General features: G+C 32.5%; 1 protein-coding gene across 2 annotated transcripts; it reads right to left on the reverse strand.

Annotated features, from left to right (window-relative positions):
- Nucleotides 1-522: 522 nt before the first annotated feature.
- LOC139499284 (plasminogen-like) lies at nucleotides 523-19,055 on the reverse strand. 2 transcript variants are annotated; one of them, XM_071287956.1, is made up of 6 exons: nucleotides 18,897-19,055; nucleotides 15,461-15,703; nucleotides 13,646-13,891; nucleotides 3,260-3,496; nucleotides 2,669-2,863; nucleotides 523-1,967 (listed from the first exon to the last, which is right to left on the reverse strand). In XM_071287956.1, the coding sequence occupies exons 1-6, from the start codon at nucleotides 19,015-19,017 to the stop codon at nucleotides 1,744-1,746; spliced, it is 1,266 nt and encodes a 421-aa protein (XP_071144057.1). In that variant the 5' UTR covers nucleotides 19,018-19,055; the 3' UTR covers nucleotides 523-1,743. The 2 variants fall into 2 exon arrangements, with proteins under 2 accessions (XP_071144057.1, XP_071144063.1); XM_071287962.1 differs by lacking the exon at nucleotides 18,897-19,055 and adding an exon at nucleotides 16,813-16,968.
- Nucleotides 19,056-25,164: the final 6,109 nt, after the last annotated feature.

The raw sequence follows: 25,164 nt of genomic DNA on the forward strand, positions 1-25,164 counted from the left end.
TACCGTTGTTTGCAAGGACACTTATGTAGTTTAGGTATCCAATACAGTGATGGAAGATCCAGTTCTTATCTTTGGTTGAAATACCAAAGGAACAAAGAACAGACCTATGATTATCCAGGATTTCCTCTTTGGTAAGTGTCGTGAGGGTATATGTTGAGTTTCCAAGTGAATTGTCTATACCTAATTCGTTTATCAAGCAATTAATGTAGTGACTTTTACAGACAAAAACGATGATATTTGGGGCTTTGTCTGCGGGGACAACAACATATTTATCATGGAGGTCGGATGAGTGTTCAGCAACATTTGGGTCTTTAAAGATTGTAATACGATATCTATTAAATCAGTTCCAAATTGTGAAGTTGAAATCATATCTTCGTAAATTTTACGGACGCCATCACGAATTTGTTGATCGTTATGGAATAACCGTTTCACAAATGATATCGGATATGTTCCTTACGTCGTAACTACAATCCCCTTCCCTTTCATAAATATGACCTACCGAATTAGACCATTTACCGGATTTGTTATCTTATTAGCAAGACTACGGGTTCCACATCTGCTTACCCTTCCGGAGCACCTGAGATCAACTCTAGTTTTTGGTGGGGTTCGTGTTGTTTATTCTTTAGTTTTCTATGTTGTGTCGTGTGTACTATTGTTTGTCTGTTTGTCCTTTTGATTTTTAGCCATGGCGTTGTCAGTTTATTTTCGATTTATGAGTTTGACTGTCCCTCTGGTATCTTTCGTCCCTCTTTTTTATCCACTCTCGACAGTTAAATTTTAAATATTTAAAACGCACGGCGAGCCTCGAGTTTTAAATTTGAAAATTTAACTGTCTCGAGTGGATAAATATCGTATCAAACTCGATGCAGTGGTAGAATCTACATGTTAAAATATCAATATTTTATCATTTTTTACCGAAAAAAAGTTATTTCTAATCCATAATACAAAGATCTTTCAGTTGGTTCTCTTCAGAAATTTAACATATTTCAAAACTCAAATCTCTTAAGCAAACTATACAAAGTATGTAAATAAAAAAAGTCGAAAATAACAAAGTTTTTAGTCGAACAAAAACCGACAACACAATGAAAACAAAATCACAGATAAAAGACATATGGTCCGAGAACACAATTATTTCGTAGTGCATTTCTTTTAGAAAATAAATGAAAATTAAAAAAATCCCACCTGCGCTTTCTCAAAGAAACTGTTACAGTGTGTTGTACTACTTTTGGGACAAATTATATCAAAATTATAGAAAACTTCATCGGCTCTAACTCAAAATATGGACAATTTTATGTTGAGGGCGTCTTGAAATCTTTTGAAAGCTTCAGAAGTGCTAATTTTCAACCTTTTTCAGCTGGACCAAATCACTACTTTCCTTTAAAATTCTGGACCCAAATTTTTTTACAGTGTAATTTCACCCCCTACTTGCAATTTGAGGCATTAAACATGGAGAAATAAATTTGGAAGGGTTATAAAAATTCATGGCCAGTAACCCACTGTCTACATTAGTGACTATATTCGTAAACAATGAAAATCTGTAGCTGAGTTGTTTTCTCTTATTGGTTATCAACTATCATCTCTTCTAAATAAATCATAGAAGACAGTATTGTGCAATTAACAATAATTTCATCAGAAGTTTTTTTTCTAGATAGATAAAAAATAATATATTCATTTCTATTTTAAACAAACTAATATTGCGCAAACATAATTTGAAATGTACAATAATAGAAAAAACAGTAGAAATTATTCACATTTCGGTATTGGGCAGTATTCCCAGCGTACATTTGAATCAGTAGTATAACACCAAGGAGCTCCTGTATTGTCTGGATCTCTACAATAATTTGTATTCTTATCTGGACCTGCTGGCATTGCACCATTGGCAGATTTCCAGACGTCGCATGTTATACCAGTAACCGTACAGGTGACTTTTCCTTGATATGTAGTGCTATTAGTGTAACAATCTTCATCTTTCATAAAAAAGACAAATCACAGTTCAATCTTTCATATAGAATCTTACTAGACTCTTGGTATATATTAAACCATGAACGATTCAGTATTGCATTTGAATAAGATTTTTTACCGGGTTTGTATAATATAGCAACATAACGGATGTCCCATGTGAATTAGGGTGTCTTTCCGGATCACCCCCAGTTTTTGGTTGTGTTCGTATACCTTAGTCTTTAGTTTTCTATTTTGTCTCTTGCGTACTATATTATTTGTCCGATTTTCTTATTTGTTAGCCATGGTGTTGTCTTTTTATTTTCTACGAGTTTGACTGTCCTTCTGATATCGTTCGTCCAAAAACTGACACAATTGGGAATATATTAAGTCTTGACATTGATTGGACATACGTTCAAATATTATACTTCTGTCTTTAAATCGTGAGGTTGTTTTTGGTCAGTATGGTATAGGATTGATTTCTATGTGATACTGATTTTAATTTTTGCATAAAACTCTAGTAAATTGAATTATGTATAATGCACGTCTAATTGAACAGTTTGCAGATAATTTTATAAAATTTACATTTCATGTTTTTATCAAAGGTAGGAGTAAAGTTTAGTATTGATTTATTTTATTGTATAGGATTTAATGTAATATGATTAAAAAAAGTGGTTTTATCTCTGACTGATTGTTAGTCAAAATAAATCCACTTATATATCAAGTGTACCTGTGCATGAAACAGAATAGTCAGTAGTCCACTGATCATCCGAACCACACTGAGATACGGGACAATGATCTACAGAAGTTCCCGCTGTCAGTGTAACACATGTGAACACCATTCCGATAAATTTCCCAACATGGAAGAGGGATGTTGTATCAGTCGGTACCACAGGGAGTCTTTCATCCACACCGCAAGCATCACCTGTTCATACAAAATATTTGTGGTTTTAAATCACAATAATTGTATATTTAAAAATGTTGTAAACAGACGCTGTGAATTCAAGACTTAATCTTTCCCAAAACTTCACCGACAAATCTTACAGTCATTTCATTATATCCCAAAGTTGGAACTTACAAAGATAACGTATTCGCCATGCAATTCGCCCATCTAGCATTAATACCTACACAATGTGTCTCAAAGTTGACTTACAAAAAATTAGACATTTTTTAGATTCTTCCGCATGTAAGTAATAACAAACCTCTTAAAATAAAAATCAATATTTTATAATGCCTCGGTTATTATTTAATCTGGTAAAATGTAATTGCTGTTAAGCTTAATGATTGGATATTTCAAAACTATAAAACTAGATATACTTACATTTCACGATGTAACAATAATCCCAGTTCACAGCTGGATCAGAAGTGTAACACACGGGACAACCTTCGAAGTGATTTGTTTCTCTGCAGTAGTTTGTGTCATGTGCTGTTGTGTCTATAGGTAAATAGTACCTGTGATGTGGATTATCGGTGTTCCAGTACTGACACGGGATACCGCCGGTTGTATAACTGATTGTACCACTATATTCCGAACTGGTTGTCCAATAGCAATCATCCGCTGAAAGAGGCAAACAAATATTGTTCACACTGTTTATTTTCGCCGTATATTTTAATTTGGAATCGCAATGTTGTGTATCTCCTACAGTGTAAATTTTGTAAACAGTATGTTGGCGAGTCAGAACAGCCGTTTCACAAACGAATGAACGGTCCTCGTAGCGACTACCAATGCAAGCCAGACCTTCCTCTCATTCGACATTTGGGATCCCCTGGCCACACTAAGGCAGATCTCAATCGACTGACCATTACAATCATTGACCACAACTCTGTTTGGTCTAGGGAGGATAGACTTACTCGGGAAAGGTTTTTGAAAAGAAAATTAACAATTTTGGTACCAAATGAGATAAATGAAAAGATGTAGTTCGAATCACTGTAGTGCTTCACATTTAGGTTATATTTTTCATTATAACAGCCTCTGTTTCTATTTCTTAACCTTACTCATCTATAAAATAAATTTGTTGAATATGCCAATTTAAATTGCTTACTTTTTGAGGGATGTAAAAGTACCAAGCCACGTTCAACTAGTTAACCTTAGTCAAAATTTATTATAATATTTTAACGGCCGTTTGTTTGCGATGTTTAAATACGCAGATTCTGTTGCAACTACTCTTCTCTGTCAATTTGAAATATTATAGAATTAAACGCCTTTTTAAAGTAATTTATTGATGTATAAACTGTACCAAGTCACTCACAAGCATATCATAAACGCCTTTTTAATTCGGACTTTAATGATATGTTTGTGAGTGACTTGGTACAGTTTATACACCAATAAATTCCTTTAAATTCTTTAAGGTATGAGATTGGGAATATATTTTCTACACTTGTTACCTCTATCACACGTAAATTGTACATGTACGGCAGTGAATAGGCCTCATATCAAGAAATCAACGCCACTTTGCTTATTTGAATATTATACAAAAGAAATCGGATACGGGTCACGGAAATTATATCAAAATGATAGGGAATTTTGAAAAAATGTCTGTTTTAATTTTAATTTAAGTGATAGACAGGTTTCCGGGACAGAAAATAAATATACACAACAATATACACCATTTAAACGAAACATAATGAGTGTTGTTGCAAAAATCAAGGTTCCTGAGCTATTTTAAAAATCGAAGCGAGAGGCTTTTAACATTGCAGTGTAAAATACAGGCTAAAATAGCTGAAACGTCAAATTTGCAAAATTCGTGTAACAGTTGAAAATTGGCTTACAAGGTTATTAGAAAAACAGGTTGCCTGGGTGAAATTTGAAACTTTTGAAAATGTCCAAAGAATAAGCAAGTCCAAACCCTGTATGTGTAGTCGTTGAAATCTAGGTTCCCACGTAAATTTAAAATGACCATATTTCAAGAAGAATAAACTCACGTAAACACAAACAATTCACTAAATTCGCGTTCATTGTTTTGATTTTGACCGCCTGGCAACTTTACGAAAATATCAGAGGGATTGTAAATAAGGACTCTGTGACGGACACTTATAATATCCGTGTTTTAAAGATTTTAATGATATCAAGCCAGTCCAGTTCAAACTATTATCACGTGGTACAATTCTCATTTAAATATTATGAATATTAATGAGCAAAAGCACTACTAATTTCTGGCTATGTGGCGCATGAATATATTTGTTGGTTTGCGCAAAAATATGAACTCAATGAAATTAGCTATCTAATAAAAAAATAAACTGCAAAAACTCTTATTATCATTTAAACAAATGTTAGAGTGTATTTTTGAATTCAACGATTAACGTACAGTGATTTTTTTTGTTAACGTCGATTTTATCATCGCCGCCATCTTGTTTACCTTGGTTACGAAAAGAAGTTCGGTCAACGTCGTCTATCGAAAAATAACCAACGTCAAGATAAACTACCGGAAGTCCTCTGGACCAATCATATCAACGTATTCCCTAATATGCAAATCATATAAGAATTATTCATAAATTTAGATCGTTCAGTACTGTTTATTTGGTATTTTCATTGACGTAATCGTTCTTTTGCCTATCATAACTGTCATTACCGTTAAAGCATTAGAATTGTGCTAGTTCATATCTCACATTATTATTTTTATTTAAGGTGGTACCTAACACTACAGGGAGATAACTCTGTAAAGTCAGCTAAACGTTTTAATTACGTTGTGTTGTAAATGGAATATTAAGCTTCTCATTGATCAAAATTGGTGTTTGTCAAACTGCTATATAACCAGTGTAATTTTTCTGACAAAACGGTTGGTTAAAAATTTTTGAAATTTCTATATTTTTGTTAAAGGGTCAAAGTAAATACTTTGACATAATTTTATGAAAATTAAACGAGCCAAATCAATTTTAGTGAAAGTGTTGGGTACCACCTTAAAGCATATATTTGAACTCTCTGTTGTAATTATCCATATAACCTATCACTGGTGTTAAACTGATGGCGGAGACCAAAACAGGTAAAATCGTCTTTTTGTAATTTCTCCGTGTACACGCAATGTTTTAAAGAATTACTCATCCGCTAGGTTGATATATATATATATATATACGGTATTGTTGTATGTGTGTGTTCTTAATGCTATATCATATGTGACCGTGTTACCGAAATAATAGCCATTGAAAATTTACGGAAGATCATCGTAACTCCAAGAATTTTGTTTGTTATGATAGTGGTAACTTGATTATAGATAGTCGTAACTTGTACATGTTCATAGTAACTTGTCAGTGCTGATCGTAACTTTCTCTATATCCTGATTGGCGACTTTATATATAAATCGTGTTTGATTGTTGATAACTAAGGAATTATTCACTCATTTACATTTTGCTTTGTAGATATAGTCCTTATATTTTACAAGTCATAATTTACGGTAAGAATTATTCCTCATGAACAAGGAGAGGCAAATATTTACCATGTTTACACATTACTAATGGAAACTATAATTATGTTTAAATTACATTCGTTTTCAAGAAAAGATATGCTTTAGGTCACGGTATCTTATTTTCCTTTGAATCTCGTTCCCTTTTCAAACACTTTTTTTCGTAATCTGAATGTTCCTTTGCTGTGGGTAGTTAAGGTGTGCGCCAATACTGCGTCTGCACTAGACATAAAAGAACACATATCTTAGGTCCGAGTACACAGTTATTTCGTAGTGCATTTCTTTTAGACAATAAATGAAAATTAAAAAAATCCCACCTGCGCTTTCTCAATAACATTTTTACAGTGTGTTGTACTACTTTTGGGACAAATTATATCAAAATTATAGAAAACTTCATCAGCTCTAACTCAAAATGTGGACAATTTTATGTTAAGGGGGGTCTTGAAATCTTTTGACAGCTTCCGAAGTGCTAATTTTTGACCTTTTTCAGCTGGACCTACATTAATATTTATGACCCAAATTTTTTTACAGTGTCATTTCACCCCCAACTTGCTATATGAGGCATAAAACATGATGAAATAAATTTGGAAGGGGTATAACAAAAATTGGCAAGTAACACACTGTCCACACATTTTACATTCAAAATTCTGTGTAGAACGGCTCGTTTTTTATTCCAATTTATTTTCATTGTTTTTATTTGCCTACATGTTCGTAACAAAGGTAAACTAAAAAGTGTAGTTTATTTTTATCGGTTAATCAGTAACATCTTCGCTAGCCAAGGGTTACAATCCACTCCCGCTCTCCTCAACGCGGGAGTGGATCATAACCATTGGCTAGCGAAGATGATCAGTAAGGACTCTCGGTGTTTAACATAAGATACATGATAAAATTAAAATCTTTTCTTTTCTTCTTGGTTGTAATCAAAAGATGTTTAGATTAAAGTTTTTACGAGTACACCTTTATATACAAGTTTGTATCGAAGTACGCGGTTGATTAAATTTATTTCTATAACTGTATTTAGTATAATATGAGGCAGGCATTACCTGTAAATGGGGACGAAGTCTGTATAAATTATTTTTTTGTAACTTAAATATTTGTTAAAAAAAAAGAAACGGAAATACCGTAACGTTTCCGATTTTGGTTCTGTTGTTAGGGATTTTAGTTGTGACATTATTTAAATAATGACGTCATATGCAATGTAAACAAAGAAACGCTATCATCAGGTAACGTTTTTTCATATCAAGGAATTATTAAAACTGAAATTGGTATTGCGCGTTCCTTCCTATTTTATACTAGACTGATAAATATATATTTTACTCAAAGTTTCATACAAACGAGACCGGAAAAAGGAAGTACATTGTACATTTCTGCGCAGGTCCGGGATTTCAAAACACGACAAAAAAAAATTTGAACGATTTTGAGTTCATTAGTACAATGAAAAATTCGGGAAATTTTCCCGTTGTTTTTTTTTTATTGGATTTTCTACTGTTATTGGGGACTTCGTCCCCATATAAAGTAGATAATATATTATTTCGGCCGCTTGATCGTATAATGCCATGGTCTATATAAAACATAATCAACATTTTGGTTTGAATAAAATTGCCGTTGTTTATTATTATTATTTAGGGCTTACGGGTTTATTATACCTCGATGTCTAAATAAGACACTGCACTTGGTTTTAGTCAAACCGATATGCTTTATGTCTCAGGTTGATTCTTCGTTACTTTATTTTCTCCTGTTTTATCTAAAGTCCCCCTCTAAATATAGAGTCTAATTCCACAGTGTGCTCTAGTAATAATTCAGTTAGTCCGACAGTTTGTGTATTTCGGGGTTTTGAATTTAATATTTAATGAGAATACGATATAGTTAAATAGTTTAGGGTGTCCACGGTAGAATTCCGTTTGTTAAGAAGCCGTTAATATTCATCTTTCATTTTTGATAAGAACTTTTACATTAATTTACAATGCAATAAATAGACTTATTTGAGTGCTCTATTTTATGGGTACATTGTTGACTTTGGTACTTTATATTGTTATTGCAATTTACATGTGTTGATATTTTGAAAGACCTGATTAAACTATAAAAAAAATACTTATCTCGATCTCCTCAGCCATGGAGACTCAAGGCCCAATGGTTCGAAACTTTATACGAGGTTAACAGACAGTTTACTATATAAAGTCGCAAATATCAAGTAGATTTGTGTTTCGGAAATTCATTATTTCCGAGTCATAGATCAGACATTAACCTCAATGCTAACGACATTTCAATCAGCCCGATCGTTCCATCGCTTCTATGACAACGCATTATCGAAAAAATATACCATAGTTCTAACAATCCTAATCTTGCAACGCTTCTCCGTAGACAAAAAGAGGATCACTGGATTAGACAATTGGGAACTGCGACACCATATGGTTGCAATGACATAATTTATGGTATAGGTATTTTATCTAGTCCTTCGTGTAGCTCGGTGAATGTGATGCATATTTTCAACTCTACTTCTCGACGAAGACGCAGTCATGGTCATCGTCATTATACATCATCTAGTCTGCATGATGTCTCTAGTAATGACTTGCTGCCATTTATACAAAAGCCGTTAGGTATTCATCACATTTGCACGCAACTTTATTCATTACACCTTTCAAAACTTCATGTTCAATTTATGTTTGGAATCAATGTTACAAACCCTCATTCAAACCAATACAAACTTACAGCTATAATTTCAGATATTGCAAGTCAAAGACTTTTCAAGCCAGTTCGCATTGGAAAAGATGAAAAAGAGAAAAGATCTTTCCTTAATCTTTCCTTTGCCAACAAAGGTCTCGATGGCGTCAACCTAGGCAATATCCTTCATCATAAACTAGTTCAATCGAAAATACCTCCTTATTTCAAAGACCTGTTTGTACCAATCATTTCTTATACCATAACTAAACCTATTGCAACTACAATTTCCAATTACAAACACGTTTTGCAGGATCTCAGTATTGACGACTTCAAGTCTTAACCTTTTGATTGCACTTGTGCTAGTTTCCAATTCACATATAATCCGGCTGGCCACGTTATTACCGGTGACCTCAACATTGTTAATAACCCTTCTCTACGAAATGTGTTATCGAAAGGTCCAAAATATCGTCAGCCGAAATCCATCAATTGGAAATACAACTTTAAAATTTTGATGGATTCAGTCGAGGTTTATGCCAGGCAATGGGCTAAGCATGAGAAGGAAGACGTAGACACTCTTTCCGAATGGATTAAGGCAGTGAGGTCGTTGATACAAATCAGAATTGAGAAACTGAATGGGTCTATCAATGCCCATGCTACGTCAATCTTTAAAGACCCTAATATTACAAAACACTTATCCTACCTTCATGACAAATATGTTGTTATAAAGCCCAAAACAACATCGTTTTTGTGTGTAAAACTCATTACATTAACTGCTTGATAAACGAATTAGGTATTGACAATTCACTTGGAAACCCAACATATACCCTCACGACACTTACCAATGAGGAAATCCTGGATAATTATAGGTCTGTTCTATGTTCCTTTGGAATTTCAACCATAGATGATGAACTGGATCTTCCATCACTGTATTGGATACCTAAACTGCATAAGTGTCCTTACAAACAACGGTATATTGCTGGGCCTTCCAAGTGCCCCACGAAACCTCTTTCTAAATTATTAACATCTATTTCATCAGCAATCAAAGACGGGCTTCAAAGTTATTGTTAAACTGTCTATTCTAGAGGTGGCGTGAATCAGATGTGGATACTTAAAATATCCAAAGATCTTTTAGAGTACATACAATCTAACTCTCTTTCATCTTGTAATAGTATTTTAAAACCATTGACTTTTCTACGCTTTCTACAAGTATTCCACATTAAAAACTAAAAGACAAATTGAAAGAGTTGGTATTGCTTTGTTTCATAAAAAAGAATGGCCAACGAAGATGTCTTAGGAAGGGATATATCCTACTTTGTAAAGGATCACTCTGATTCAAACTCAAAATTCTCTGAAACTGACATTATCAAGATGCTTGATTTCTTGATCGACAACATATTTGTTACGTTCGGAGGATGTGTTTTTAAAAAGACTATCGGCATTCCAATTGGAACGAATTGTGCCCCTCTTCTTGCCGACTTGTTTCTTTATTATTATGAGGCTGACTTCATACAGGAACTTCTTAGGAAGAAAGATAAGAAGTAAGCAAAATCCTTTAACTCTTCTTTCTGCTATATAGATGATGTTCTTTCACTAAATAATTCAAAATTTGGTGACTATGTCGAACGCATCTATCCAATTGAACTAGATATAAAGGATACAACAGATACAATTAAGTCGGCCTCATATCTTGACTTACATCTAGAAATTGACAATGAGGGTTGATTGAAAACAAAACTTTACGACAGAAAAGATGATTTCAGCTTTCCAATTGTGAACTTTCCATTTCTAAGTAGCAACATTCCAGCAGCACCTGCATACTGTGTATATATGTCCCAATTGATACGATATTCCCGTGCTTGCATTTCCTATCATGATTTTCTTGATAGAGGGTTGTTGCTCACAATGAAGCTATTAAATCAAGAGTTCCAAATGGTGAAATCATCTCTTCTTTAATTTTACGGACGCCATCAGGAGTTGGTTGACCGTTATGGAATAACCGTTTCACAAATGATATCGGATATGTTCCTTACGTCGTAACTTTAATCCCCTTCCCTTTCATATATGTGACCTACCGAATTAGACTATTTACCGGATTTGTTATCTCATAAGCAACACGGCGGGTTCCCCATGTGAAGCGGGATCTGCTGACCCTTCCGGAGCACCTGAGATCACACTTAGTTTTTGGTGGGGTTCGTGTTGTTTATTCTTTAGTTTTCTATGTTGTGTCATGTGTACTATTGTTTGTCTGTTTGTCCTTATATTTTTAGCCATGGCGTTGTCAGTTTTTTTCGATTTATGAGATTGACTGTCCCTCTGGTATCTTACGTCCCTCTTTTACGCTTGATTTCATATAATTGTCTGATTGCAGGTATTCAATTTACAGTTAACTTATAGAAATATTGAAGTCAAAGTCCGTGACCAGTATCAGAGTATACGTATTGTTCGAGTAGATTGTATATTTTAACACAGGAGAAAAAGGAGCTCATCAGTACAATGTAGAAAATACGTGTAGCTGTAGATGCTGAGTTAACATTACGGACTTTACCAAATAAAATACACTGATGATTCAAAAACGGATATTTGAAACATAGAAAATATACTTAGGTCGAACCGTTTCCTGTTACAATATAATGGAATTTCAAACTATGAGTTAGTATAGTTTTAACATTAGAATGCATTATGTTCTTAATATCGTTGACCTGTGGTTGTCCCGGATAGTATACCAATATTTGTATAAATCATCATGAAAAATTGCAAACCTAGCTTATGTTGAAAAAATATTTGGATCTCGAATGTTGTTTACGGGTTTGTTGTTATCTTTATACATTTTTTAATTAAATATTCTGTTAGCAGAGGTTTCTGACAAAATCAGTTAATATGATCATAGACATATTTTATACAATGACGATTATCTTTTAAGTTATTTGTCCACAAGTTACGACTATCTTCCGTAAATTTTCAAAGTCTATTATTTCGATAACAAGGTCATATATGATATTTAGAACACACACATACAACAATACCGGACATATCAACCTAGCGGCTGAGTAATTCTTCAAAATATTGAGTGTACACGGAGAAGTTACAAAAAGACAATTTTACATGTTTTGGTCTCCGCCATGTTGGGATAACCGTGATCAGTTTAACACCAGTGACTTATGTCTTTGTTTGAATTTGGAATACTTCAGAAAAATTTATTCTTGATTATTTAAACTCTTTATTCAGTAATTATCATATATAACTGCTCCGGTGTTCAGAGCTTTCAATTGTTTTTTTAACATTTTCTTTCTATAAAATAATTTCTGGCATTTTGTAAAATGCCTTTCAAATTTTCCAGGCAGTCTGTAAAATGCCTAGAAAAAATAGTCATTATGTAAAATTACTGAATCTTGCAGGCATTTCAGAAAATGCATAATGTTTTCAGGCATTTCACAATGACTAAATTTAGAAAATGCCTGTAACATATATTTGATATATATATAGCTAACTGATATTCAGAAATAGGTATCTTGAAACAAACACAACGTTTACTGTTGATTGCAATGATGTTTAGGGAACTCTTGTATTCAGGTTAGGACAAATCCTTCTTTTTCGCTTTTAAATCACAAAAAAGATAAAAACAAATCTTTAATAACTGTGATTTTAGATTTCTAAGTGTCTTGGTAGTTTGTATTTTGTTACGACATTAATATCTTCTGAAAGAGATTTGTTTTGTTAATCTTTTACGCAATATAATGTCTTGTAAATTTGCATTACATGCAATCATTCTCCTCACATTTAAACGCAGTTATGAAAGAAAGCGTCAATGAACATCTTTCATTTATTAATTGGATTACGAAATTACACAGATAGATGACTAAACAGACTAAACTCAGTGGTTGTCGTTAGTTTATGTGTTACATATATGTTTTTCGTTCATTTTCTATACAAAAATTAGGCCGTTAGTTTTCTCGTTTTAATTTTTTTACATTGTCATTTCTGGGCCTGTTATAGCTTACTATGTGGTATGGGCTTTGTTGACGGCCGTACGGTGACCTATTGTTGTTAATTTCTGTGTCATTTTAGTATCTTGTGAAGAGTTGTCTCATTAGCAATCATACCACATCTTCTTTTTTATAAAAAAAATAATCAGTATTTACGTAAATTATTCGATAACCATATATATTAAATATAAGAAGATGTGGTATGGGTGCCAACTCTCCATCCAAGTCCCACTTATTAAGGTATAAAGACTTATGATGTAAGCATTGCCATGTTGCGATTATTTAAGCGCAAAAGGGACGGAGAGATAAAAGGAGAAGGGAGGAAATAACACAAGACGAAGTAAATCAGAAACATCGAGGTATAAATTGTTGTTATTGCATTAAACGCTAACCTTGAATACGTTTTAACTTGGGGATATCTACAATGTATTACACTTGCAGGTGATGCTAGAATGTTGTTTCAATGAAATTAAAGTTTTTTATGGTCAAAATGATCGACATCAAAATAATCTCATTTATCGTAAAAAAACAATTCTCAATCGACCCTCAATTAAATTTCTTTACAGAGGACAAGATATGAAACAGACTTATCTGGATTCGTTTTTTTATTCTATCTTTAGATTTAATGAATAATATTCGATCAACATAGCCCTATATGTGTAGTACCTCCAAGAATTGTCCAGTTCTTTTGTTGTGACGAAATTGTCGTCGCTTCTGTTGTTAGTATTGTAGTGTTTCCTGTTGAGGTAGAGGCTTCTTTCGTTGCCTTGCTGGTAATTCTATATGTGACGTTCGATGTGTCACCAATCTCTGTAGAAGATGTTGTTGTCTGTTTTGTGGTTGACATATCTGATTCATGTGTCCCGTCAGTTGTTCCGGATTCTACAGCGACCGCTGTTGTTGTAGACACGTCTTTAAAAGTGATATGTATTCTATATTTTATTACTAGTTTCTGTCCAAATTACTTACATAGAAAATGAAGATGCAACTATTGCTGTAACAAATATTAAAAAATACAGCGATTTGGTATAATTGCCTATGAAACAAATATCCACCAGATATCAAATAAAGTAAATAAAGACAATTAAAGGCAAACGTATGGCCCTCAACAATAAAAAAATCCTATACCGAATAGTCGGTCAATTTGATTAAATACTTCATTATTAATTCAATTTGATATGCGTATTACTAGTAGTTCACGATTTTTTTTTTCATCCTTCCATCTTTCTGAATGCACTATTTGCATTGCTATTCCTAACTTGTCAATACCATTACAATAATGTATGGTCAATTTACACTTTATTTGTTTCATTAACGGAACAAAGATGAAAGGGTGATGACATGTAGAATAATATATTGTTAGATAACTATTATTATCTTAATTTTTATCTTAATCTATCAAAATTGTTATTTTGTGCCGACTTTTAACGGGATTTTTTTAACTGTCACATCTTGATATATGACAAAATATTGCGAGAACATAAAGCCGTATTATTTGGGCTATTGAAATTATTTGGTCATTTTGATTTTTCTATTACAAAATTGTGTCATCTTTTTATATCGCATTGCTGAGATAAAGAGTCAAACATGTGGTCTATGTGTGTGTAGAGTGATGTTTATATAATGTTTTAACAAGCATTTTTAACCCCGCCACATTATTTATGTATGTGCCTGTCCCAAGTCAGGAGCCTATAATTCAGTGGTTGTCGTTTGTTTTTGAGTTACATATTTGTTTTTTGTTCATTTTTTATTTAAATAAGGCCGTTAGTTTTCTCGTTTGAATTGTTTTACATTGTCATATCGGGGCCTTTTATAGCTTACTATGCGGTATGGGCTTTGTTGACGGCCGTATGGTGACCTATTGTTGTTAATTTCTGTGTCATTTTAGTATCTTGTGAAGAGTTGTCTCATTAGCAATCATACCACATCTCCTTTTTTATAAACAAATTAATCAGTATTTACGTAAATTATTCAATCACTATATATAATAGATATAAGAAGATGTGGTATGGGTGCCAATGAGACAACTCTTCATCCAAGTCCCACTTATTAAGGTATAACGACTTATGATGTAAGCATTGCCATGTTGCGATTATTTTAGCGCAAAAGGGACGGAGAGATAAAAGGGGAAGGGATGAAAAAACACAAGACGAAGTAAATCAGAAACATCGAGGTATAAAGTGTTTTTATTGCATCAAACGCTAACCTTGAATACGTTTTAACTTGGGGATATGTACAATGTATTACACTTGCAGGTGATCCTAGAATGTTGTTTCAATGAAATTAAAGTTTTTTATGGTCAAAATGATCGACATCAAAATAATCTCATTTATCGTAAAAAAAACAATTCTCAATCGACCCTCATTTAAATTTCTTTACAGAGGACAAGATATGAAACAGAATAATCTGGATTCGTTTTCGTATTCTATCTTTAGATTTAATGAATAATATTCGATAAACATAGCCCTATATGTAAAGTACCTCCAAGAATTGTCCAAATCTTTTGTTGTGACGAAATTGTCGTCGCTTCTGTTGTTAGTATTGTGCTTTTTCCTGTTGAGGTAGAGGCTTCTTTCGTTGCCTTGCTGGTAATTATATTTGTGACGGTCGATGTGTCACCATTCTCTGTAGAAGATGTTGTCTGTTTTGTGGTTGACATATCTGATTCATGTGTCCCGTCAGTTGTTCCGGATTCTACAGCGACCGCTGTTGTTGTAGACACGTCTATAAAAGTGATATTTATTCTATACTTTATTGCTAGTTTCTGTCCAAATTACTTACATAGAAAATGAAGATGCAACTATTGCTGTAACAAATATAAAAAAAATAAAGCGATTTTGTATAATTGCCTATGAAACAAATATCCACCAGAGTTCAAATAAAGTAAATATAGACAATTAAAGGAAACCGTATGGCCCTCAACAATGAAAAAAATCTATACCGAATAGTCGGTCAATTTGATTCAATACTTCATTATAAATTCAATTTGATAAGCGTATTAGAATCACGATTTTTTTTCATCCTTCAATCTTTCGGAATGCACTATTAGCATTGCTATTCCTAAAGTGTCAATACCATTACAATAATGTATGGTCAATTTACACTTTATTTTTTTCATTAACGAAACAAAAATGAAAGGGTGATGAAATCGATTAGAATAATATATTGTTAGATAACTATTATTATCTTCATTTTTATCTTAATCTATCAAAATTGTTATTTTGTGCCGACTTTTAACGGGATTGTTTTAACTGTCACATCTTGATATACGACAAAATATTGCGAGAACACAAAGCCGTATTATTTGGGCTATTGAAATTATTTTGTCATTTTGATTTTTCTGTTACAAAATTGTGCCATTTTTTTATATCGCATTCCTGAGATAAAGAGTTCAACATGTAGTCTATGTGTGTATAGAGTGATGTTTATATAATGTTTTAACAAGCATTATTAACACCGCCACATTATTTATTTATGTATGTGCCTGTCCCAATTCAGGAGCCTGTAATTCAGTGGTTGTCGTTTGTTTTTGTGTTACATATTTGTTTTTTGTTCTTTTTTTATTTAAATAAGGCCGTTAGTTTTCTCGTTTGAATTGTTTTACATTGTCATATCGGGGCCTTTAATAGCTGACTATGCGGTACGGGCTTTGCTCATTGTTGAAGGCTGTACGGTTGTTGTGCCACAATTATTTGCAGTTTATTTTAATAATAACGTTCATTCATTCGTATTTCCCGGCGTATATTTTCCGCGAAACTAGGTCATACATGTTTTCACTTTTTGTACACTTGCTTGTTATGCGGAATGATTTTCTATAGTTACTACATAATTACCTTATTCAGAAGTTATTAATGCATCCTATTTAATCCATATTTATCCTTTTGTTAGAATTATCCCAAATCGAACTTGTCAACTTTATGGCCATTTTGGTTACTTTCATATTGTGTACACACGTATTATATTTAGGTTTATTGATTAACTTGATCTTTTAAACGTTTGGAGAAAAGTATAGTCAGTTTCAAATTAGATCCCAGACCGATCAGCTGTTTTTAGTAAGTGACCTAGATTTTACTATTCATGTATTTTCACTATTGTAGCACACACTGCAATTATATTTAGATATATTGTAATTGATTGATAATTATTATTTACGATATAAGCTTTTAATAAAGCTGCTTTTATTTAATTCCAACAAATCTTATTCTTGATTATTCAAAGTTTGGACTTCAAAACAGTTTTATTCCTTGGACTTTAAAATAGATATTTGTATAATATCTGCCAACCATTTACAATAACGGTTGGCGCTTCAACGGTGACCTATAGTTGTTAATATCTGTGCCATTTTGGTCTCTTGTGGACAGTTGTCTCATTGGCAATTATACCACACCTTCTTTTTTTTTTTTTATATATATATATGGTATATAAATATATCGTTTTGGGTCTTGAAGTTCTGGAAGGTTTGACTTTTAAAAAAAGGTCGACATTGGTTTTTATTTGTATTTTTACACTGTCTTTGTTGTACATTTCTTTTTATTTGTGATGATTACAGTTTCGTTAGAGGTGCGCATCGAAAGTGGAATTATTCTAAAACATACTAAAATTGACGAATGCTAAAGAAGATCAGTTTTTGTAAAACATTATAAAAAATGGTTTAACGTATAGTTTTGCATTTGTAATGACACAACTTTGTATTGAATTAATACTCCTGTAAATAAAGGAAACAGTAGTATACCGCTGTTCGAAATTCATAAGTCGATTGAGAAAAAAAACAAATCCGGGTTACAAACTATACTAAGGGAAACGCATGAAATATAAGAGGAGAACTACGACACAACAGAAACACAACATTAAAATGTAACACACACAAAACGAACTATAATATAACAATGGCCATTTTTCTGACTTGGTACAGGACATTTTTTACAAAGAAAAAAATGGTGGGTTAAACCTGGTTTTGTGGTATACCAAACCTCCCGCTTATATGGCAATGTTAATTGTAATATTAAACTACAATACAAATAAATGGGAGAACATATAGGACAGAGAACACACGAATATTAGCTAACAAAATGTACCAGGTTTAAAATGTAATACGCCAGACGCGCGTTTCGTCCACACAAGATTAACCAGTGACGCTCAGATAAAAAAGTTAGAAAGCCAAAACAAGTACAAAGTTGAAGTGCACTGGGGACCAACAGTTTTAAAAAGTAGTGCCCAAGACGGCTAGGGTTTTCTGCCTGGGATAGGAAACATCCTTATTATTTAGAATAATTCATGCTTTTGCAAACAGTAAATTTTATAAAATGACTATATAATAGATATACCTGATAAAACCGAAGTGGAGACTATCTACAGAATAAAAACGGATACATTAAATAAAACAACCTAAACCAGCACATAGAAATACACAGCCGAGTTAGCCAAAGCCATCAACGCACAAAGTGACGTCACATTTGAATATCTAAAACAATAATCCCAAAAATAAGATAGAATTAAAATAGAATTCAAGATTAGATTTGTAAGCAGCAAGTTTAACTGAAATGTTAGAGTCATATGAGTTCCTGGAAGTAATTATGTTTAGAAAATTATTAATGCATGCATATATATTAAACGGAGTCGTCTACGCACTGTTTTTCTTTTTTTTTAACATTTATTTCGAATTCATACATTATAATCGAGGTTCAGTCTGAAAAGGTCAAATATTAGTATATTTGAAGCTGTCAAACTGAATTGCAGACCCTCTTAACATAGAATTTTCCATTTCGGTAGAATGAATAAAAACACACGATCAAGCACTTATTTTTAACAGACGTATTACGTTAAAAAAAATCTCAGTACTTGCTTATGTAAAAGCGTTTACAAAAAAATATGATGAAAAAATGATACTTTAGCCATCTTTAAGAGGAATAAAGTTTACCTCTTTGCAAGATCAGTTGTTCCTCTTGGGATGAGCTGTTACTGGCAGATTGATATTCACGATACAACCCACAATGCATTGTTGTACTGTTGAAGACTGCTGACATACAGGTAGCTGTCATTGCACACCAGTTAGCACAATGAATTTCACTTCTCGTTATTTTTTTTTTCTGTGATCAGATATTCGTTTCCTGGCGGTGACCTAGTTACAACATGAAAACCATCAGTATGCTGTAGAGAATTCCTCACCAAAAAAATCAAAACGAAGATCACGTGAGTTATATTATGCAGCAACATCATGAGCAGACGTCCGGTTGTTGCATGACTAAAAATTCCAAAGAAAAAGAATTTATATCATTTTAGGTGGGTTTTTTGCGGTTTTTTTAAAGAAATTGTTGATTGGCCATTGCCAATGACGATTTGTGATGCACGGAAAGCTAAGAAATGCATAATTGCTGAAATATATCATTGTATGTTCTAATAGGAAACATCAATGTAAAGATGACAATTGTAGTTACATCCCTGATGAATAATACAATTCAATTCAATTTTATATTTTATTTTCGTCTCACGTTATACATCTACAATTTAAAACATGTAAATAATTAATTCCATATTTGTTGTTTAAAGTGTTTTATTTTGAACAATTATCCCATCTTTTTATCGTTTTGATTTCGATTTTTATTTAAGCAAGTAGCTATAGAATATTGATTATTGATTTTCAAACAACTTTAATCCAAGACCTTGGCTTATGAAAAATTATCATCTGTGTTGTATGTGACAAAGGCAATACCCAAAACAATGCGATATGGTAAGCTTACGGGTTTACAACCATAAAAAATGCCTTTATTATATGTCAAATTCCAAAATTTCTAGAGATATAAGTTATTCTCCTTGAAAATGTAAAAAAAAATGTTAACAGATAACTTAAGCTAAAACTAACGACGTTCGTTGCTAGAGAGAGGCACGGCATAGAGCAGGGTTTTATCTAGGAGTATATAAATCTTTCCTCCACATAAAGATTTTGATTTCGATAACTGGTCTTTCAAACGGTATTTAGGAGAATATACAATAAATAAATGAATGTGCCAGTTGTAAAGAAAAAGATACTATATAGAGCATAAATATTTTGAATGTACAGAAATAAAATAATTTTGGAGAGAATTTTCTAATTGGTGGTATGTAGTTTTTGGAGTTTTTTTTTAATAAAGACACCGTCATTTTTGGGGTATAGAATTCAGATAACTTAGTTTTAAATAACTGTATTCTACAGGCAAAGTATTACATGATGATTATGTAAAGAACACGCAGTTGGACAAATGTTAATATTTGTGCAAGCTTTTCTTATTTTTTTAAAGACGTCTGGAGATATAAGAATATTTATATCTTCTAAAGACAAAAACGAGTCATTGTCGACAGAAAGGGGGGGGGGGGGGGGTATGGAAGTTATTTAATGAAATTTATCTTTAATATGATTATATATTTAATGTATAATGTATTCCAAAGTATTCTTAAGATGTATCATGTACTGAGTATTTACATTATTAAAGTCATAATAAACGAGTAACTGGTGAAAAATAATGTTATTCCAATTCTTGAACCAATGCATACATAAGACTTCTGTGCACGATTTTATCATTTTTTTTCTTCGCATAAATTTCGTTTAATCGTCAAGTTTCTTTTCAATCGGTCAGTGTTGTTGTGAAAATATGGCAAGTAATGTTCGTGTTTTGAAGCCGAAGTTTAACGATTGTCACCTGTTTGTCAACAATTAACGAAAAGCATGGATATTGAGCACGTGTTGAACATGCACAATCAGATAATAGTTTAATTTAAGGACATGCATGCGTATTGCGATCACCGGATTTTTACGAGATGGGTCACACGGAGGTCACTCTGCATACGGAAAATATGTCGGGGAATTGCTTCCTGGAAGGAAGCAATTAAAATAAAGTAAACTTTTTCTTGATATGAACAAATTAAAGAATTTTCTTAAGAAAAAAAGTATTGTACATAAGTTTTATAATGAAAACTAGACATTGAGTTACAAAAAACATATGCATTGTTTTTTTTTTAATTTGAGGTTTCTTATGAGTTTAATTGGTAAATTTTTACTATGTCTTATTTGTATAATATCAATAGCATAACAATGTCATAAATGTCATGTCATTCACTTATGTCTTGTAAAAATGTATGTATGCACTGTAGTTTGAAAACCAAAAAGATCAATAAAAAATTTTAAAAAAAAATCGATAGGAAGGGAGATTATATATGAAGTCGGTATTTATACATGTGCTCTGAGTCTGCAATTTATACAGAAATTAGCAAATATGTATTACAAGTTTACAACAGAGGTCATGCGTTTACCAAACCAATTTATAGAATGGTCAGTACTTTAAAGACACATTTGCAAAAGACAATCATTTTCGTCTTTGATCTATGTCTAATCGCAAATATGAATATATCTCATATTCAACACGAATGAAGGTATCAGAATCTGTACATCCATGCATAACGTTATAGACTTCATTTGTATGTGAATAACTCATTTGGGGGATCTAAACAAAATATCATCTTTTTAGGACCGAAAATGTATACTCCGAGAAAATAAAAACACGGCATATTTATTTGTTACAGGTAAGTGTTTGAAGTTCATTAGAATTACAGGATACTGTGTATCGTGGCCTTAATTTTCTATGATAGAGCTTTGCTTGGTCCATTATTTTTTAATATTTATTATTAATGAATATCATTAGACTACTTACTTGTAGAGAATTTTTGTTATGTGTCCATCCATTAACATTAAACAATTGCAGATTCTAAAAAGGTGAGATGAAACCTTATTTATTATCTATACTACTAAAGACCGATTTCATTAAACCGCAAGTCCTCTGAAACCATACAAAGTCGGAAATATTTGTGATATGACGTATAATTGTGGTGTGTATATATCTTTGAAACAATTTGTATTTGTAAACAGAAAACGCCAATTTTTTAAATAAAATATCCCAATTCGGAGAACGTTATCGATCCGTGTCTTATTATACCTTTCGCTCATGCTCAGTCGACATACTGCCCGCGAAATAATAAAATAAATATCTTTGTTTCAACATTTGATTTCTCAGGCATCTTCTAGTATAGACTGGATAACCTTCTCCATTTTCTAACATTTTTGGTCGATTTCTTAACCTGCTCTTTAAATACATAACTTGCCAGTAGTCAACACCTCGGTGTTGATATGAATATCAATAATGTGGTCATTTTAATAAATTTCCTGTTACAAAACTTTGAATTATCGAAAAACTAAGGATTTTCTTATCCCAGGCATAGATTACCTTAGCCGTATTTGGCACAACGTTTTTGAATTTTGGATCCTTAATGCTCTTCAACTTTGTACTTGTTTGGCTTTATGAATATTTTGATATGAGCGTCACTGATGAGTCTTATGTAGACGAAACGCGCGTCTGGCGTACTAAATTATAATCCTGGTACCTTTGATAACTATTGCTAATTATTAAGGTACAATATTTATTAGTTTCATATATGATAGAAATTATTAGCACAAGAAAAGTGATCCGCGGAGGACAATTATCCAAGACAGATCAAAGAATAAGAATAGAACAATACCAGATTATCAAAAGCCCTTCACAATGAGCAAATCCTATAATGTAGAGTAAGCTATAAAAAGACCCTGGAAGCAAATATTATAAACAAGTCAAGAAGAAAACCAAGCACGTAAGTCATACTTTAACAATGATGTCAGACAGCAACAAAAAAACTACTAATGAATAACAGGCTCATGGATTCGGACAAGCAAAAAAAAAACAACTAATGAATTACAGGCTCATGGATTTGTACAAGCAAAAAAAAACTACTAATGAATTACAGGCTCGTGGATTTTGACAAGCAAAAAAAAACAACAAATGAATTACAGGCTCATGGATTTGGACAAGCAAAAAAAAACAACAAATGAAATACAGGCTCATGGATTTGTACAAGCAAAAAAAACTACTAAAGAATTACAGGCTCATGGATTTGGACAAGCAAAAAACTTACTAATAAATTACAGGGTCATGGATTTGGACAAGCAAAAAAAAACAACTAATGAATTACAGGGTCATGGATTTGGACAAGCAAATGAAACTACTTATCAATTACAGGCTCATGGATTTGGACAAGCAAAAAAAAACTAATGAATTACAGGCTCATGGATTTGGACAAGCAACAAAAACTTCTAATGAATTACAGGCACATGGATTTGGACTAGCAAAAAAAACTACTTATGAATTACAGGCTCATGGATTTGGACAAGCAACAAAAACTACTTATGAATTACAGGCTCACGTATTTGGGCAAGCAAAAAAAAAACAACTAATGAATTACAGGCTCATGGATTTGGACTAGCAACAAAAACTACTAATGAATTACAGGCTCATGGATTTGGACAAGCAAAAAAAACTACTTATGAATTACAGGCTCATGGATTTGGACTAGCAACAAAAACTACTTATGAATTACAGGCTCATGGATTTGGACAAGCAAAAAAGGATGTGACAGATGAATCATGTTTCCTCAATCCTTTCTCTAAATTGTGGTCATACAAAAAATAGTAAACTTTTATCAGTTTAAACGGCTTTCGTAACTATATCGCCACGAAGCGATACAACGACTAACAAAAAAACACAATGGTCCGGACATACAGCGAGAGAACTCACATTTACTGGAAGTGAGGTCAAAATCAATTGTCAACTTATAAGTAAATCATGAGTTGGCTTGCTTCACACAGTGGATACAATAATGAACACTGTGTTTCATATATAGCTAAAATATCCATGGATTAATTTACGTTAACATTTAAAGAAAGTGAAAGGCACACATAAATTAGTTTTATATTAAATAAATGCAACAGTAGTGTACCGTTGTTCGAAATGTTTAAATCGATTGAGAGAAAAAAGCAAATCCGGGTTACAAACTAAAACTGAGAGAAAAACATCAAATATAAGAGGAGAACCATGGCACAACAGAAACACACCATTAAAATGTAACACACACAGAAACGAACTATATTTTTTTTTATTTTTTTTTATTTTTTTATCTTTTATTTTTTTTTTCAATAGTCAGATTTTACAATACCCCTACAATCACCACCTGACTATGTTTTTTTTGGGGTAAACATTGAAAGTTATACACAAGACTATCCATTTAAAAAAAAATTATATTCATAATACAAGAATATGTTTATTAAAAAAAACCAAATATAGCTGCTCACACTCACACTTTCTCTCACTAACACACAGTTTCTGCAATCTTACCAATAGTTTGCATGTATGTCTATATATAAAGTAAACATCAAATATCAGCTTGTCACTATAGTATAATTTAAAGTATAAAGGATAATAAATCATGAAAAAATTGTATGTAGTGGGGACCAGAAAGACATAAAATGCTGTTCTATTATTTTTGTTTGCAATATCAGCAATATGACTTATTTCAAAGGAAAAACATAGTGGGGCGTTGATCGTTTCCGATCGTGTAAAACTCTCTTTTTCATGAAGAAGTAAAGAGTTTTCAACCATAAAAAGAAAAATCACAAAAATACTTAACTCCGAGGAAAATTCAAAACGGAAAGTCCCTAATAAAATGGCAAACTAAAAAGCTCGAACACATTAAACGAATGGATAACAACTGTCATATCCCTGGCTTGGTACAGACATCTTCTTATGTAAAAAAAAATGTTAAATTAAACCTGGTTTTAAAGCGCCAAACCTCTCACTTGTATGGCACTCGCATCAAATTCCATTATATTGAAAATGATGTGTGAACAAAACAAACAGACACAATAGGTAAAAATGTCACAAATAAGGGTACAACAGCAACACAAACCCAACGAAAGAACCGACTGGTAAGATGTAGAAACGATTAAAGTGTTTATTTTCTCATGTGTCCCCTCGGCATTAAGAATAAGCGCAAAGAATTTTTTAACAGTTTTATATGCATTCTAACCAAAATAAAATTGAAAAAATTTGCATATTTTTTCACCTCATAAAAAAAGAATGATTATTACGAAATTCATGACCTTATAATAAATAAAACAATATTTTTTGATACATTGCGCAAAATCACTTTTGATAAGAAACGTCAACGTGTATGGAGTCAAAATTGTCTGTGTCATGTTACATCTTGCGACGTCATAACAACTGTCCTATTCCTGACTTGGTAAAGGCCTATTCTTATGTAGAAAATGGTGGATTAAACCTGGCTAAACCTCT

The sequence above is a fragment of the Mytilus edulis genome, chromosome 1, assembly GCF_963676685.1.
Source record: "Mytilus edulis chromosome 1, xbMytEdul2.2, whole genome shotgun sequence".
NCBI classification, from domain to species: Eukaryota; Metazoa; Mollusca; class Bivalvia; order Mytilida; family Mytilidae; genus Mytilus; species Mytilus edulis.